Raw genomic sequence first — 12,543 nt, forward strand, 5'->3', positions numbered from 1 at the left:
TATGGGCTTGCAAACGTTCCTACATCTCCGTCCAAACTATTTTCCTGCTATCAAAAATTATACCCATCTGAATAAATATGACATTTGTTAATGATCACACAAATTGTATGGATTGCTAAAGCAGTTTACTGTATTATTTTACATTATTTTAGCACAGTTTTTGAAAGATTGAGGTATATGATATACAATATACTAAGGAAAAGAAAAAGTAGCCAAATGAAGTGCATTAACTGATGCTTTTATTACAAACATTCTAATAGATCATCCTATACTTTAAAAGGCCAAGTGTGTTTGTCCGAAGCTGTCATGCGCAGTAGAGACAGCACAATGACAAAAACACCTGGCCTTAGAGTCCCTACCTGATCTGAGGTGGGGGCAGAAGTGGGCATGGCCGGGCGTGTATGGGGGCGTGACTGGGCGTGAAAGGGGTGGAGCTGGGTGTGAAGGGGCGGGGCCTGGCACGGTCGTGCACGGCGAGATAGAGGGGAGAGAGATAGAGAGGGGGGAGAGATAGCAAGAGGGGGAGAAAACAAAAGAGATGTGAAAGAGCTAAAGATAGGATAAGAGAGGGGAAAGAGCAAGAGGGGGGGGAGAGAGAGCAAAATAGAGGGGGAAAGAGAGCAAAAGAGGAGGGAGAGAGAGAGAGGAGGGAGAGAGAGAGAGGAGGAGAGAGAGGGGGGAGAGAGAGGGGGGGAGAGAGAGAGCAATAGAGAGGGGGAGAGAGCAAAAGAGAGGGGAGAGAGAGCAAAAAAGAGGGGGAAAGAGAGCGAAAGAGAGTGGGGAGAGAGAGAGCGCAAAAGAGAGGGGGAGAGAGCACAAAAGAGGGGGGAGAGAGAGAGAGCGCAAAAGAGAGGGGGAGAGAGCGCAAAAGAGAGGGAGAGAGAGTGCAAAAGAGAGGGGGGGAGAGAGATAGAGCGCAAAAGAGAGGGGGGGAGAGCGCAAAAGAGAGGGGGGGGAGAGCGCAAAAGAGAGGGGGGGAGAGAGAGCAAAAGAGAGGGGGAGGGAGAGAAAGCAAAAGAGAGGGGGAGGGAGAGAGAGCAAAAGAGAGGGGGAGGGAGAGAGCGCAAGGGGTGGGACGCTGTACTGCAAAAAATGGCCCGTGTGAACGGGCTTTAGGACTAGTATGGTATAAACAAGAAGTAATTTGTGCAGAAGAGGAAGCGCTATTGTATAGACTGGCCATAAGCATGTGTACATATGTCATATATTGATAATTCCCGCTAGCTCGTTAGTCTGCTTACATCCTGTGCCTGAAAACTTAATTCCATATGTTCTGGTTCATGTATAGATGACATTTTATATTTCTTGTTATTTCTGTATCACTTGGTGCATTTCATCACATGACAATAACCCCCCCCCCAGTAATCCTGTTGCCTTCATCATTTTGTATTATTTCCTTTTGTTCCCAACACATTTAATCAATTTATGATATCAACAATCAAAGGGACATTAAACATAAAACTAAATTCCCTAAAAATATTTTTCATTATACCTAGTGGTAATTTTATAGTTTATTTTGCCTGGTTTTTCTGTAATATATCTCTGCATATTGTGTTTTTTTACTGCACTCAAACATATTGGAATGTGTCCTGCAGGATCCAGTTTGATCCTACAACATGTTACACAGTGTTTGCTTGATCAGTACAGGGGCTCGTTTATATTTCCCTAATTAGCTACAGCAAAAATATATATTTAAGAATCTCCTCAAGGGTTGTGTACTGCAAATATTGCTATCAAAATTACAGTTTAAATTGTTATAAAAATGTGTGTGCAGACCTTGTGCAGTGCCATATTTAATTGCTGATATATTGTGTATAAAAATCACATTAAAGGGATAGAAAAGTCAAAATTGATGTGTGCATTTATGCATTTTAATTTTGAATTGAAAACATTTTGCAATACACTTCAATTAGCAAAAATGCTTCTAGTAAAAGTTATTACTGTTTTTTTAGCTGCATACGTACGTATCCTGTGATTGTCCTATACACACACCAGTGTTCAAACACCACTTGTTCTCAGAAAGTCAACAGCAGCTTATATGGCACCAACTAAATGTTCACTGATGCAATACACTCCACTGTCAGCTGTCTGAGCAGGCATGGTGTTTAAATCCTGATGCTCAAGCCACATACAGCATATGTCCCTATGCAGCTGAAATAGTAATAGCTTTTACTAGAAGTATTTTTGCTAATGGAAATATATTGCAAAAACACTTCTTCTACTTTAAATTTATATGCACTAATGCTCTTTTCAATTTTGACATTTCTATCACTTTAACCCCTTAATGACCAACGACGTATGGGGAACGTCCTGCAAAAAATGCAGGTAACGACCAAGGACGTACCCCGTATGTCGTTGGTCTTTGAAAGCGGTACTGTTACTGCAGTGATGCCTCAATATTGAAGCATCCTGCAATAACAGTTTTGAGCAGTCTGATGCAGAGAGAGCCGCTCTGTGGCTCTCTCTGCATCAGCCATCGATGGCCGTGTTCGTTGGTGGGTGGGAGCTTATCCAGGGAGGCGGGTGGTCGGCCATCGGTGTAGGAGGGGGGCGGGATTGCGTGCAGGGACATGGTGGGATTCGGTGGGAAGAGAGGGTGGGAATAAAAAAAATTAATCGATCTGGGAGAGGGAGGGGGGTTGGGGGTTGGGTGTTGAGGGGGGGCAGCTACCCTACAGAAAATAGTTTTTTAAAAAAAAAAAAAAACATTTGATTGCAAACAATGGCCACAATAAAGCAGAGGTTGGGGTTAGAGAGCTGTTTGGGGGGGATCAGAGAGGTTAGGGGCTAAGGGGGGATCCTACATAGCAGAATAAGGTTTTTAAAAAACGAAACAAAAAAAAAACCAAAACTTTTATTTTAGTACTGGCAGTACTTAAGATGGCAGGGACAATTGTGGGGTGGGGGAGGGAAGAGAGCTGTTTGGGAGGGATCTGGGGGTGTGATGTGTCAGGCGGGAGGCTGATCTCTGCACTAAAGCTAAAATTAACCCTGCAAGCTCCCTACAAGCTACCTAATTAACCCCTTCACTGCTGGGCATAATACATGTGTGGTGCGCAACAGCATTTAGCGGCCTTCTAATTACCAAAGAGCAACGCCAAAACCATATATGTCTGCTATTTCTGAACAAAGGGGATCCCAGAGAAGCTTTTACAACTATTTTTGCCATAATTGCACAAGCTGTTTGTAAATAATTTCAGTGAGAAACCTAAAGTTTGTGAAAAAGTGAACAATTTTTTTATTTTATCACATTTGGCTGTGAAATGGTGGCGTGAAATATACCAAAATGGGCCTAGATCCATACTTTGGGTTGTCTACTACATTACACTAAAGCTAAAATTAACCCTACAAGCGTCTTAATTAACCCCTTCACTGCTGGGCATAATACACGTGTGGTGCGCAGCGGCATTTAGCGGCCTTCTAATTACCAAAAAGCAACGCCAAAGCCATATATGTCTGCTATTTCTGAACAAAGGGGATCACAGAGAAGCTTTTACAACTATTTGTGCCATAATTGCACAAGCTGTTTGTAAATAATTTCAGTGAGAAACCTGAAACTAAAGTTTGTGAAAAAGTGAAAAAAATGTATTATTTGATCGCATTTGGCGGTGACATGGTGGCATGAAATATACCACAATGGGCGTAGATCAATACTTTGGGATGTCTTCTAAAAAAATATATATACATGTAAAGGGATATTCAGGGATTCCTGAACAATATCAGTGTTCCAATGTAACTATCGCTAATTTTGGAAAAAAAAAAATTGGAAATAGCAAAGTGCTACTTCTATTTATTGCCCTATAACTTGCAAAAAAAAACCATGTAAACATTGGGTATTTCTAAACTCAGGACAAAATTTAGAAACTATTTAGCATGGGTGTTTTTTGGTGGTTGTAGATGTGTAACCGATTTTGGGGGTCAAAGTTAAAAAAGTGTGTTTTTTTTCCATTTTTTCCTTATATTTTATATATATATAATATATATATATATTTTTTTTTATAGTAAATTATAGGATATGATGAAAATAGAAAGTCGATTTAATGGCGAGAACAACAAAATATAATATGTGTGGGTACAGTAAATGAGTAAGAGGAAAATTACAGCTAAACACAAACACTGCAGAAATGTAAAAATAGCCTTGATCCCAAACGGACAGAAAATGGAAAAGTGCTGTGGTCACTAAGGGGTTAAAGGCACAGTGTACTGTAAAATAGTTTTCCTTTAATGTGTGTCTAATGTTATATTGGCTGCAGAGTATAAAATACATGAGACATTACTTATTTAGATATATTTTTGTAAATTAAACAGCTGTTTTTGTTCTTTGAAACCACAACCCATTAAAATTAGTTGAGCTTGCAGGGGGATCAGATCTTCTTAGTTTATCACTTTCTGTACACACACTTTCTGTGCTTGTTTATATTATCTAGGTTTGTATACCATACATTTTATTGCTTATCTCTCTTACACACAAACAAACAGGGAGTGTAATTTCTTCTACTTGCTTTGTTTACACAACTTTTATATATCATATACTTAAGTATAAACACTTTTAGTATAGGTAGGAATACCATGGGTAAAATCAGTTATTTTAAATGCCAAAATAAAGGTAAATTATATATTTGTTAACAATTGAATACACTCCAGCAGGTAAAACGCTGGAACTCACTAAGTTTTATACAAGTGCTCAGATTGACTACAGAAGGTGCTTGTCGTGTGACCATGATGAGATGGAGAATATGATAACAGGATACGCGCAGGTGATGTGAGAGGGGTCAGTGATGTTTTTATGTTTCACTCTTGCAGCGTGTGCCTAACTCACTGACAGCGAATCACATGACCGGGGACAAGACGACAACAGAGAGGATACTGACCCACACCCTGCAGATCATGTACCTGCTGACAGGGGAGGTGAGAGCTGATGGAATATGTCATAATAATAGCTGTGTGCCCCTGTGACCGGCTGTATTTGTGTATTTGCACGTGTTTATTTACATGCATTAAAGGGACTTAAACTGCTGGGTATAACTACAGTATCATGGTTACTACTTGCCAGGCTTTTGTTTTTTCCTTCTGTGCCTGCAGCTCTCTTTTTAAAGCCATTTTCTTATTTTAACCCCTTATACGTGCCAGATATTGAAGCTTTACATCTTCACACTGGGTGCCGCCATTTAGTAACTTGTGATTCTGAACTCTATGACAGAAGCTGTGCACATTCACAGATCAGTGACATTGCTGTATTTTTGACAAGTGATATTGTGCAGGGGATGAATAGCATTAATTGGCACAGTGTTAATAAAAACTTGGAGTCTAAAAGGTATTAACCTCGGTGCTACCCCTAAACATACTAGTTAAATAAGAGGGAGAGGGAGAGGATTGGAAAAAAGAGGGGGTATTAGCACTCAAAACTCCTATGAGAGTAACCTACTGTATTAAAACAGTTAGTGTAATATGTCAAGTTTGGGTATTAAAACAATTTAATTTTATTGAGATTCATTAAAAGTGATAAATATCACCCTGTCCACCCCAATAATGAGATGTAAAAAATAATAAGATAAAACAAATGAATAACAAACACTCCTTACGGCGTACAGAAGACTTAGGGTAAAAGCCTCCCTGTATTCCTGGCCGATAACTGGATACTCGGCTTCAGGTGACAGAGGCAAACCCCCCAAGACTTCTATTCGTACGTAAACAAGTAAGGGTGAGAAATATAGAACAAAGTGAGTTCTTGTGAACCTCACAAATGCGTTTCGGCCGTAGAGCTGGCCTTTTTCAATGTGTGTCGGTTCGTATTGTCAAGCCGAATGTCAGAGACGGCGTCTTTAAAAACCTTTCCCTATCCGTAACATGGCCAATTAGTTGCATGTATCAGTCACACCCCTTTCACTGACCTATCCCAATCGGCGGTACAATGTAACATCCCCCTGTGACGTGGTTGTGTGCCATTTGATGGATTATTCATTGCGTAATATATTCACGCCTACTGTTGTAATGCCTCCTGTCAGACATGTAGTGTTATTCAGGCACAGTGCTAGATAGAATATATACATTGCCGCACTACGTAGTTATCATGTATAATTCCCGTCAAACCGGGTCTAAAGTTCACATGATACTATATATGCCCCAGGGATCGCGTAGAGAATCTGATTTATATCATAAATCATTTAAAAAAAAATAAAAAAAAATCACTAGGGTCATCATTGGTTACGGGTTGTCACTATTGTTAACATAATGCAGCGTGAACAATGGTTGCTTAAATATATAATGCGGCAATATTCTAGGTCCTCTGCGCTATGCTAGAGAAAAGAGTCTGCTATCAGTATGCCAAGTCCAACAGATAAATACCATCGTAATCGCTTTTAAGGGGTCATTATAATTGTAAAACCGCATATTGAGTAATCATAGCCTAGGTACGTGTTGGGATATCAGAAGGAGAGTACAATATTAATTCTGATGTGCACTTACAGATTATTACAAGATGTATATACATATTCTAATATTCATACACAATTGTCACATATTAAAAATAGCAGTGTGTATTATTAAGAATATAGCCTAAGTGGAATGGCTAAAATAACGTGTATACATAAAGGGGTAACCCTACAGATTTTTAATGCAAGAGGTTTGTCAATTTTATAATATACTGGAAATATTTCCTTCAGGATAAAATCAATACAAGGTATAACTCCATTCTGGGTGCACACCATTTCTAGGGATATAGTTATTATTAGTTGGTATTATTGTTCTAGTACCTTACTTATATCACAACTGTCATTACCTAGTAACATATCACACAATACAGCCACTTTCCTTGACCTAGTATGCAAAGACATTCTCAGCATGCCAGAACATAGAGAATTAGAAACTCACAATCTAACTGCTGAAGAAAAACTAGCACTTAAAGAACTTAGTCAATGGTCTGATACTGAAATTAAATTGAGTGATAAAGGGGGCAATTCAGAAAAAAAGGTACATTACCACACTCCATATAAAAAATATATAATCTTTATTCGAAATGCTTAAAATGCTGTTAGCAAAGAACAATGACAACTGCCATGAATATGGGGAGAGAGCGCAGCACACGGGCTTACGCGTTTCGGCAGATTGCCGTAATCATAGCCTGGTGTGTGTCTATCCTACATGTCCTTAAAAACACTTAAAATACTGCTGATAGGTTGAAAAATGCGCTCACTCCTTCCTCTAATAATGTGCATATGGGGAATACATGCAACACCTACTTAACCCTTTGTTTGTTCCCTATTTACTTGTAAGTGCATAGTGATGTGATGTGTCTTATTAACAATAAGAATAAAAGAAGAGAGAGGGCTTTTGTCAACAGGATAATTTTTCACAATTTATATGTTTTCCTATAAATAACACTTGTATGTATGTGAAATTAAATTTTATATTTATAAATTTGCATTTATAACTGTTGGACTAACCCTGCCCCTGATGATATTGTTGTTATTTTTTGTAGTTACAACAATTAATAAATTTACAAATATATCCACCCTTACTAGCAATTTGCCATATATATCTATCTTATGAAGTTAATTACAATGGCGATTGTTGTGGGACAATTACAAAGTGACCGGACACATTTAGATTACAAAGATTTTGGGGAATTTTATTCTTTGGAAATTGATATCATGCACTTCTCAGACATGCATTATTGCATGTCCTACTGCACATATATGTGCCTTCCTACACAGTCTACCAATGGGTTATCTCACTCCCAGTAGTTTATTATGTTGTATCTGGAATTGAGACCCTCTGGCACTCTAGTTCTGAGTCTTAGAATCCAGAACATTTCCCTTTTAGCTAGGAGTTTGTCAAGATCTCCTCCCCTTTTGGGAACCTTCACTTCCTCAATTGCACACCATTTTAGTGTGTCAATATTACCTCTGTGATTTTCTGTGAAGTGTCTTACTAGGGGTGTTTGTGATTTGCCTCTCGTAAGGGTAGATATATGTTCACGTATCCGAGTTTTAATGTCCCTAGAGGTGAGACCTATGTATTGTACTCTACACACTTGGCATGTCAGCATGTATATCACACTCGTAGTGGTGCAATTCATACAAGTCTTAATTTGAAACACCTCCCCTGTCACATGAGACTTAAAAGTTTTGGTTTTCTCCAAATATTCGCATGGTTTACATTTCTTGTGACCGCAGTTATACATGCCTCTGCTTGTCATCCAAGTGTTCTGGGTTTTAGTTTGTGATTTTAATTCTGTGGGTGATAGTAGCGACCCCAAAGTGGGACATTTCCTTGAACTACACCTAATTCCTTTCTTAACCACTCCGATCAATTTTTCGTCGGCGGCCAAAATGGGAAAATGTTTGCGTATTATATTAGCAATTTCAGGGAACTGAGCACTGTAACTGGTGACAAATGTCACACCTTTAAAGTCCTCTTTCTGTTTTTTTCTTCCTCTGAGGAAGTTTTCTCTGGTCAAAGGTTCTACCTGCATTCTGGCTTTTCTAACAGTTTTGCATGGATAGCCTCTCTCTTTAAGTCTCTGTTCTAGGGCAGCTGCCTCCTGATGGTAATCTCCATCTTTAGAGCAATTCCTTTTAAGGCGAATAAATTCGCCCTTCGCTACAGCTGCTGCCGTATGCCTGGGATGGCAACTTCTACCATGTAACAATTTGTTGCCACTAATGGGCTTTCTGTATACTTTAGTACTGACCCGGCTGTCCTCTGTGCCTGTCAATACTAAATCAAGATAATTAATAGAAGTAGAATTGTGTTCATGGGTGAAGCTCAAGCCCACATCATTGTCGTTTAAGCCTTCCACAAAACTTATGATGTCTCTGGGATCACCCTTCCAGATGAAAAGGAGATCGTCAATGTATCTTCCATACATGACGATTCGATCCTTATAGATGTTTCTATCCCCAAAGATGTGGAAGAACTCCCACCAACCTAAAAATAGGTTGGCGTAGGAGGGGGCAAACTTGGCCCCCATTGCTGTTCCACATCTCTGGAGATAGAAAACATCTTGAAACTGGAAGAAGTTACGGGTCAAAAGATACCTGGTTACCCTCAGAACAAAATCCTGAAATTCTCTCGAATATTCCGAATAATTCCTAAGAAAGAATTTAATAGCCCGTAGGCCTTCCTCATGAGGGATCGAGGAGTATAGGGACACAGCGTCAACTGTTATCCAATGGTAGTCCTGATCCCACTTCTGCATTTCCATCATACCAAGGACATGCTTGGTGTCCTTGATGTATGATGGAAGTGATTTGACAAAAGGCTGAAATATGGTATCTAACCACTGGGAGAGATGTTCTAAGAGAGACCCTATGCCACTTACTATGGGACGACCTTGTATTTTATTGAGTGACTTATGGACCTTGGGCAAGTGATGGAACAGGGGTATTCTTGGATTATCCACCAAAAGAAATTCCATAGTTTTTTTGTCAATGCACCCCTGTTCCATCCCATCGTCCAAAAGGTCACGCAATTCTCTCTTGTAAGTTTCAGTAGGGTCCCTTGGCAATGTGGCATAGTTTCTCTCATTGCATAATTGTCTCAATGCTTCCGTGACATAAACCTCCCTGTCTAAGACTACTACTGTCCCCCCCTTGTCTGCACCCTTGATGACAAGTTCTGTGTCATCTTGTAGTTGTTTCAATGCTGTTCTTTCTTCTGCTTTCAGATTATGTCTAGTGGGAATGATATTATCTTTAAGAGCAATAAGATCACTCTCGACCCTATTAAAGAAGGTCTCAATGATGTTCCCCCTGCTCTGTATGGGATAAAATACAGACTTAGGTTTGTAACCACGCCCTTTATTTATGTGACCACATTTGTTCCTCGTATCAAATTGTAGACTCTGTAAAGTCACCTCATCACAAGTCTCTTGAAAAGTTAATTTCATATGTTCAATTTCCATATCGTTATATGTATGACCAGAGATGTCAGTGTCTTCCCTGCCATCAAAGTGTTTTTTTAAAGTTAAATTTCTGACCAGTTTATTTACATCAATGATGGTCTGGAAAACACTGAAATCTGTGGTTGGAGAGAATGATAACCCATATTGCAAAACATTATATTGTGCCTCAGTGAGATGTTTTTTAGATAGATTAATCACATTACCTATTTGTACTTGGTATGTGTTTTTTGCACTCTCAGTTTGTACCTTTCTTGTGCTGTTTTTGTGTTGGGAACTGTCTTCACTGCCGTGTCCAAAGGAAAAACCTGCTCAATTTCTATGGCTTCAGACCCTTGTGTTTCCCTATTTGTGGGTGCATATCTGGTCTCTCCCTGTTTTGGTTTTGTTTTTTTCTGTTCCTTTACTCCTATTATAGGTGCTGTAATATCTCCTATTGTTTCTGTGGTGTTCTTTAGGATACCTGTGTATGCAACTGGTGCTTCATCGTTTTCTGATGATTTATCATCTGTAGAGTACCCTCTCTCACCTTCTGAGGCACTATCTGAAAAGGAAACTGCCTTTGAACCATTTTTGCCTTTTTTCCCTTTCTTTTTGTTCTTTCTTTGCCTGTTTGAATTGCCATGTCTATTTTGAATACGCTGTTTTCTATTCCAAATATATACTGTTTTGTTCTCATAGTCTGATTTATCCCTCAAGTACTTAGTGTGTTTGTTCTCCATAACTAACTTTTTGTTATCTGCTACAGTGTTCCTCAAAATACTGTCAAATTTCTGAAAATCTGTATCTTCCCTTCTCTTGTTCATTTCAAACTGTGTATCATCAATTTGTTTCCTAATATCTATTAGTTGTTTTTGTTTATATTCAAATAACATCAACATTAGCCTAGATGAGCACTCTGAGAGCACTTCATTCCAAGATTCAATAAATTCACAATCATTAATGTCCACTTCAAAAGTAGGAAACTTGAAAATTCTGAGACCCCTTGGTATCATTTTTAGCCTCATATATCTATCAAGAGTCCATAGGTCCCATTGCAATCTTGTTTCTTTCAAAAGTAATCTTTCCATAACATCAAATAGACTACTGAGTGTTAATATCCCTTTATCATTGGAGAAAATCATGTCACAGTCAATAGTGTTGGTATTCCTTGCTGCCATAGGCATTAGAGCAAAAAATTGTTCTTGCTGGCTGCTGTCCATCTTTGCTATTTTGTTTTAGACCGCTCCTAATACACTTTATATAGCTGATCCCTAGTGCTTAGCCGTGAGCACTGAAGTAAACTAATACAAGTCCAGAAAAATGGGATCAGCTAATATGGGACTTTTACTGTCTCTGTGCTGTCCATAAAGGGGGCAATGTCGTCTTATGGCCCACTTCCATGTATTTGGAGGAGGCAAAAAGACAAGGCTATATTCTTCTGATATCCCAACACGTACCTAGGCTATGATTACTCAATATGCGGTTTTACAATTATAATGACCCCTTGAAAGCGATTACGATGGTATTTATCTGTTGGACTTGGCATACTGATAGCAGACTCTTTTCTCTAGCATAGCGCAGAGGACCTAGAATATTGCCGCATTATATATTTAAGCAACCATTGTCCACGCTGCATTAGGTTAACAATAGTGACAACCCGTAACCAATGATGACCCCAGTGATTTTTTTTTTTTTTTTTTAAATGATTTATGATATAAATCAGATTCTCTACGCGATCCCTGGGGCATATATAGTATCATGTGAACTTTAGACCCGGCTTGACGGGAATTATACATAACTACGTAGTGCGGCAATGTATATATTCTATCTAGCACTGTGCCTGAATAACACTACATGTCTGACAGGAGGCATTACAACAGTAGGCGTGAATATATTACGCAATGAATAATCCATCAAATGGCACACAACCACGTCACAGGGGGATGTTACATTGTACCGCCGATTGGGATAGGTCAGTGAAAGGGGTGTGACTGATACATGCAACTGATTGGCCATGTTACGGATAGGGAAAGGTTTTTAAAGATGCCGTCTCTGACATTCGGCTTGACAATACGAACCGACACACATTGAAAAAGGCCAGCTCTACGGCCAAAACGCTTTTGTGAGGTTCACAAGAACTCACTTTGTTCTATATTTCTCACCCTTACTTGTTTACGTACGAATAGAAGTCTTGGGGGGTTTGCCTTTGTCACCTGAAGCCGAGTATCCAGTTATCGGCCAGGAATACAGGGAGGCTTTTACCCTAAGACTTCTGTACGCCGTAAGGAGTGTTTGTTGTTCATTGGTTTTATCTTATTATTTTTTACATCTCATTATTGGGGTGGACAGGGTGATATTTATCACTTTTAATGAATCTCAATAAAATTAAATTGTTTTAATACCCAAACTTGACATATTACACTAACTGTTTTAATACAGTAGGTTACTCTCATAGGAGTTTTGAGTGCTAATACCCCCTCTTTTTTCCAATCCTCTCCCTCTTATTTAACTAGTATGTTTAGGGGTAGCACCGAGGTTAATACCTTTTAGACTCCAAGTGTTTATTAACACTGTGCCAATTAATGCTATTCATTTTTTTGAATTGACTAGTGGGTAAACCACATTTAATAAATTGTGCACGTGTTTTATTAGTCTTATAG

The 12,543-nt window shown here is 39.0% G+C and overlaps 1 protein-coding gene across 1 annotated transcript in view; it reads left to right on the top strand.

The window, feature by feature from the left end:
• The window catches only part of LOC128657883 (gastrula zinc finger protein XlCGF26.1-like), a 51,400-nt gene that overhangs the window by 2,344 nt on the left and 36,513 nt on the right, over positions 1–12,543 (top strand). The window contains exon 3 of the mRNA XM_053712311.1: positions 4,804–4,908. Coding sequence (XP_053568286.1) covers positions 4,804–4,908 — 105 coding nt within the window. The remainder of the gene's footprint in view (positions 1–4,803; positions 4,909–12,543) is intronic.

This window comes from Bombina bombina, chromosome 4 (genome assembly GCF_027579735.1).
Source record: "Bombina bombina isolate aBomBom1 chromosome 4, aBomBom1.pri, whole genome shotgun sequence".
NCBI lineage: Eukaryota > Metazoa > Chordata > Amphibia > Anura > Bombinatoridae > Bombina > Bombina bombina.